At 46.7% G+C, this 6,937-nt stretch overlaps 1 protein-coding gene across 1 annotated transcript in view; it reads left to right on the plus strand.

The window, feature by feature from the left end:
- The first annotated feature begins 5,152 nt into the window (after positions 1 to 5,152).
- CISD2 (CDGSH iron sulfur domain 2) overlaps positions 5,153 to 6,937 on the plus strand; it is a 10,302-nt gene continuing 8,517 nt past the window's right edge. Inside the window, exon 1 of the mRNA XM_018558988.1 lies at positions 5,153 to 5,334. Within this exon, the coding sequence (XP_018414490.1) occupies positions 5,232 to 5,334 (103 nt within the window). The 5' untranslated portion in view covers positions 5,153 to 5,231. The remainder of the gene's footprint in view (positions 5,335 to 6,937) is intronic.

Here is a 6,937-nt window from a genome sequence, read left to right on the forward strand (position 1 = left end):
AAGCATGTTCATGGCAACACCAGTCTAGTCACCCTTTGGCAGCTATTGCAGTTTGGAGACCTTTTGGACAGGAAGGTGAGTGGCAGCGCTTATTTGCTGTACCGTGCATGGAGTGCACTAGGCATTGTGCCTGTCAGGGGTTACTGCAGGGTCAGGAAGGGAGCCTGTGGGACCGACAAAGAACCTACACAGTTCAGAGGAGGTGTGTTGTGTACAGGCGAATACTGGCAGCTAAGCATAGGGGGAATGTCAGGGTACACACGGGTCCATTACAGGTATAAACATAACTGGTCACTGTCTGAACTCTGCGTTACATACTGCCAACTCTGCACTGTGCGTTGCTTACTACTGACCCATGCATTCTGCTTCACATATTACTGCCCCAGAACTTTGCGTTACTTACTACCAACCTCTTCACTCACATACTATTGATGCCTGCACTTTGCATTAATTACTCCTGACCCCTGGACTCTGTGTTATATACTACTGACCCCTGCACTCTGTGTTGCTTACTACTGACCCCTGCACAGTGCGTTACTTGCTACTGATCCATGCTTTACATACTACCCCCCCCTCCCGAACTCTGCATTACTTACTACCGACTTCTGCACTTTGCTTCACATACTACTGACCCCTGCACTCTGCATTACTTATTTCTGACCCCTGGACTCTGTAAAATATACAACTGACCCCTGCACTCTGCCTTTGTTACTCTTGACCGCTGCACTGTGCGTTACTTACTCCTGAACCCATCACTATGCATTACATATTACTGACCCCTCCACTCTGCATTCCTTACTTCTGACCTTTGCACTGTGTGTTACTTACTCCAGAACCTGACACTGTTAGTTACATACTCCTGACCCCTGCACTGTCCTGACCAAAATGTATGATGATCTGACAGGCCAAAACAAGCCCAGCCAAGGCAGAATAGGGCTTTGCGAGGCTATCTCTGTCCTAGAGGCCTTGAAGTGGCAGATCTGGGCACACTGCAGGAGAACTAAAGCTACTAATATGGTGATAGGAAGAAATGAGGAACAGAGGATATACAATTCAGTGGAGGAATTAGAGAAAGTTAGATTGAATTTCAATTTCTTTTAGTTGATTGAAGAATTGAATTGAAGATTTTTCAGTTGTTTGCTAATATTTTCCCTGAAATAAGGTTTACAGCGGGTTTGTTGTATTGCTGTCTGCTTCCCTTTCTCCATATTCATAAACGTACACAACTATATGTGCCTTATGATATTTATGGCTAGAACTTGGAGCAGGTCATTACAATAGTCAGGCCATGAGGTTTTAAATGCATGGATCAATCTTGGCATATCTTTGACTGGGATCTGGCGTTTATATTCTGATTTTCTTGAGATGAAAAAAAGTAGCTGATCTTTACTGGTCATATAACCACGAACTTCGATTAAGGGGTTTAATATGAATTCCTGTAACTGCTATCAAAAAACATATTTTAGGCAGGATGGCCAGTCCAGAAATCACCATACAAGGCTTGTGTGCCAGGAACAGAGTTCTTTTTACTATCCATGCAGAGCCAAAGTTGAGCTTTTTAGTTGTTGAAATAGCCTGTATTTTTCTTGAAGACATTTCACTAGACATCCCACCAGCTTTCTCAATTCAGAATGACTTGTACAAAATATTATCTGGGAATAAATATGCTGAATCTTGCTCCAATCCACGTAATCTGTTAGTCACAACCAGGTGTTGATGCATAATTGGGGTCTAGAGAGGTGTTAAAACAGCATTGTATGTGGCAGACAATAGATGTCTTAACCCCCCCGCACCTCTTTTCAAGCTTGTCATTCTGAATTGAGAAAGCTGGTCGGATGTTCAGTGAAACGTCTTCAAGAAAAATACAGCAAGTCCAGTTGCCTTGACTTATTTTTTACAGATATTGAGCTTTTTAGGCTCAGCAGAAAATGCACTGCACAATCATACCATTTTCAACAGAAAATTGCAGAGTGGTGCCATCTGCTGGGTCTTAGGGTGAGATACAGTTTTTTTTGTTTGTTTTTTTGTTAAAGGAGAACTATGGGGTTAGGGCTTTTCCCCATAGTTCTCATTAGGGTAACGGGAGGATACAAACTAGCGTCCTCCCGTTACCCTAAGCTCAGTATACCGCGAGTTATAGCTTGCGGTATCAGGGGTGTGGAATTTTTTTTAAATCTACTTGTCCAAGGGCTAAAGCGGGGGCCAAATCTACTTGTCCTTCGTGACAATCTACTTGTCCCAATATGAAAAAATAGTTTTAATCAAAACTAGGGATGCACCAATACCGGTTTTTCGGTATCGAGTACGAGTACTGATTTTTTGCTCTCGGATCTCGCCGCCACTGAATACAATACCGGTGCTTCCGCTGGCATGGAGCAGGCTTCCCTGTTAATCAGGAAGCCGGGCAGCGGGTAATGCTTAAAGGAGAACTATGAGGTGAGTGCTCCACAATGTACATTCAGCTCTGCTTGTCCGGAGCCGGGCTAAATGTACATAAAAACTACTCGCCCGAAACTGCATGATCCCGGGCGTCGGGCGATAGGAATTCCACACCCCTGGGTATACTGAGACGCCGCAGCTGAAGCGGATCCCGACAATTATGTCTGGATCCGCCCAGCTGCGTGAGTGACAGCTGGCTCTGCCTATCTAGAGGCAGAGCAGGCTGTACCCGCCCCCTCTCCCGTCTGTTCCTCCAGTCAGCGCTGGCGGATCGGAGCGGGGAGGAGGGAATCCAGCCCCTCCCCCTGTCACGGCAGAGAGTCGTGACATGATCGAGAGGTGAGCGAACGCCGGTATGTGTTCGCTCACTTCCCGATCTACTGAGCCGACCTGTGACAGTTTCATTGCCACACATCGGCTAGAACTATGAGGTGAGTGAAAAGCACTCACCTCATAGTTCTCCTTTAAGCATTATAGACAGCCCTGGTGGCAGCCTTTTGGTACTTGCTGTGATGTCCTTTGCAGGCCCCAGTACTCAGTAATGGAAGCATTCATTTGTAAAGGGGCTGTAATCAGGGGCGTATCTGCCGCGATGCAAACAAGGCGTTTGCCTCGGGCGGCAGAGATTTGTTCATTTTAATTTCTTTTCTTTTTTACTTGTATTTCACTTTAAGGGTTAATAAACCCTCAGGGTTTTTTTTCCATACATCTACTGCTAGTAAGCAGTAGATATATGCAAAAAGTGTTTTAAAAAAAAGACGATTTTAAAAGGGTTAATACTTACCTGTGTCTTCCCCGAGCGCTCCCATCCGAAAATGTGAAAATTCTCAGGCGGCCGCAAAGCATCTTGGGGTGGGCGTATGCACAGTTCACATTTTCGGCTGGGACGTGAGGAGAGACACAAGGTAAGTCTATGGACACGTGCACCCGCACGGGGCAGGAAGTTCCAGCAAGCTCAGAGGAGTCAGCGCTGGATCGGAGACCCGCCGCATCGCTGGAGGGACAGATGAAAAGGAAAGGAAAGAAGAAGATCAGATTAAGAGACATCATTAAAGGTAAGTGCTGACATTAACATTGGGGGGAGGGAAAAAGATTTTTTACTTTAATGTCACTTTAACTTTATTGCTATCACACAGGTTAACAAGTTTCTGTGTGATAGCGTTCTCTTTATGAGCCTGCCCTCCAGTACAGACTTTGGACACTGGACTTAGGACGCAATGGACATAGGAACGCAATTGACACTTGACATAGGAACGCAACTGACACTTGACATAGGAACGCAACTGACACTTGACATAGGAACGCAACTGGCACTTGACATAGGAACGCAATGGACTCGTCCCGGGATCGTGCAGTCCTGCACAATGCAGGCCGCGATTGCCGTGCGGCCCCATTCATTTCAATGGGGTGACATCCGTGCGGCAATGGCAGAAAAAAGGTACACGACGCGCGGCTGTTTTAGCCGGGATCATGTTTGGAAGCACGGGTGGAATCGCGGCGGGAAACCGTGCAATCCGCCCGGCGCGACTGGGGTGCCTTTAGAAAATAATGGCACCCAGAGCTCGATCAGTGCACACCTAGGTGACTCCTGACCGCGCGGAATCGTGCATGATTTCCGTGCGGTGATGTGTCCTCTAGGTGTGCACAGGCCCCTAGGAACGCACTAGACTCTGGACTTTGCAACACAAAGGCTAAAAACAGAAGTATATTCACTACTCACAGATAATACAAACCTGGAGTTGTAGTAAGAAGCATGCAGCTCTATAGATTGAGAACTGAACAACTACATCTAAAGAGGCAGAGCCAGCTGTCAATCAGCTATTGGAGTGGATCCTGACAATTTTGCTGGGATCTTTCTTGACCTCATTGCCGCTCAGCACAGTCAGCATATAGTGGGCAATAGCCTGCTATATGCTGATTTTTGGGTCACAGGAGGACATTAATAAATGGGAGCGGCCCGATACGTCCGTGCACACGCACGGATCTGTACGGCCCCACTCTACGCTGTGCGAATGAGGCCTTAAGAAAACTATGGCCAAAAAAGGGTGGGCCATAGTTCTCTTTTAACTGAACATACCGGAGAAGCTGATTGGTTACTACAGGCATCTGGTCCAGATTCTGTACATTCTAGTTTTTATAAATTCCCCTCACTGTCTGCATGCATAAGCAGCCAAGCCCCATGCACACCTTGGTGTACCAGGAACACGCACCGCATTCACATGCATTTCTTCCCACACATCATCCATTGATTTTAATGGGTGCCGCACACGTGACAAACGCAAGAAGTAGCTCATGTAGCTACAGGCATTTTTCCTGTGCGTTTGTACACATTTCCTCAGCTTTGCTTGGGGTGTCATTAACAAGTAATGGTGGCAGGTGCCACAAGCGAATGAGCATTCCTTGAACACACATCAAAGCGTGCGCATTGCGTTTGTTCACGGAATGCAAAGGCGTGAACGGGAATTTATGCACATGTGTAGGTGTGAACAGGCCTATATAGTTTACACACTATACAGCTGTGTACAGATGTGAAGCAGCCACATAGGAAACCATGGGCTTTCTACTTGTAATACATGAGTGAGTTGTACTTCATGAAAGTGTGACAAGGCCCATGATAGAAGCTTGTCCTGACCTATCCTTGTATATGGAGTTGTAGTGAAGGGTTCAGTATGGTGACGGAGAAGGAGGAGGGGTTGTTATGAGAGGAGGAACACGGAGGAGTGAGCAGCACAGGCCGCTTCCTGGAGGAGGACGCAGCTGGCTTGGAAGTACTGCTTTCACCCGGGAACAAGATGATCCTGGACAGCATAGCTCGGGTCATTAAGGTGCAGCTTCCCGCCTATCTGAAGAGACTGCCGGTACCGGACAGCATCGCCGGCTTCATTAGGCTGACAGGTAAGCGAAGCCGGCTGGAGAGGAGCTCAGGCCTTGTACAGTCCGGTGTGTGTCTCTCATACATTGCCAGGCGCTGGCTGCCATCATCACATGTTCTGCTGACTGGAGATAAAGTGAACTTTCTAAAGGGAAGCTAGAGAGGAGGGGGTACAGGAACACATATATAAATGGAACACGTCCTCTCAGCATTTCTCTTACCTGCCTGGGAAGCCTTAGATGGGAGCTGACAGTCTTTGACTTGTACATAATACACTTTTCTGCTGCATCGCAATAATGTGCATTTCCCCTCATCTGACAGGACATAGGCTTTTCTCCTCAAGAAAAAGAACTGTAAGGCCCCATTCAGATCCATGCAGGGACACACAAGACAGTGTTTGGTGCCCTGCAATACCCTTATTTCTTAATGGCACCCAGTCATCAAACGTGCATTGCCCTGCACCACAACACCTGGTAGCCTATTACTGTACATTGTGCGTGGCAAGTTTAAAAAAAAAAAAAGGATCATGTACTTCTTTGTATGATTTACATGTGCTAGGCATGTCATTCAAATGAATGGGCTGCCCCACTATTACACCTGTGAATAAACACTGCGATGCACAGGCGATGAGTGACTAGAGCAGTGGTGGTGAACCTTAGCACTCCAGCTGTGCCAAAACTACATATCCCAACATGCATCTGCCTCTGGGAGTTATGTCTGTGGCTGTCAGAGCCTTGCAATGCCTCATGGGACTTGTAGTTCCAAAGCAGCTGGAGTGCCAAGGTTCGCCATCACTGGATTAGAGCGTAAGGCCCCTTTCAAACGGGTGGGCCGATTTGGTACGCCTGTCACTTTTTCAATTACTAATCTGTGGACAGCTGGGTTCTAAACAGACAGACGTTTGGTTACTTCCGACTCCGGCCAGGTCTGGAAAAACAAATGGAACAGGCCTGATTGTGCTGGATCGGGGGTAATCCGATGTAAATGACCCATGTCCCTTTACATCCAATTCCCCATACACAGACATGATGTCCACTCAATTCAGTTTTTCTAAAATTCGATCGGGGGAAAAAACTGGACAGACATGGATGCCACAGAGGTGACATCTGATCCGTTCTGCGCCGATCAGGAGTGGATCTGTGCACGGATCCTCTCCTGATCAGCCCGTGTGAACAGGGCCTAACGGCGCGTTCACACCGGATGCAGTGATCCACACATGGACACAGGGAATGTTTTTGCTCTCCGTGTGCTCCATTCACACCATACGTGTGCTTTGTGGAAATATGCAGCTCAATGAACAAAAACAGGTGTCAGTGTGCAACAGCGGGACACAGCGCTCTGTTGTGCATAGAGGTGAAAAAAGTGTCACTGTGTGACGTGTCAATAAAAAAAACCAAACATTGAGATGCATTGTTGCAACAGATCACACCACACACCACCGTGCATGCGTTTTACAGACTGTGTGTCTGCTGGTGTTTAATGCATCTTAAATGTGTTTAGCTCATTTAAAGTAGTATTAAACTCCTTTTTACATAAATACATTCATATACAGCCAAATAGTATTTCCCAATAAAAAGTATATTTCGATTTCTGCCCTATGTTACAAAGCCGCTTGCTTCAGCTCTC

This window comes from Nanorana parkeri, unplaced genomic scaffold, assembly GCF_000935625.1.
Source record: "Nanorana parkeri isolate BGI_ZX_2015 unplaced genomic scaffold, ASM93562v1 scaffold372, whole genome shotgun sequence".
Taxonomy (NCBI): Eukaryota; Metazoa; Chordata; class Amphibia; order Anura; family Dicroglossidae; genus Nanorana; species Nanorana parkeri.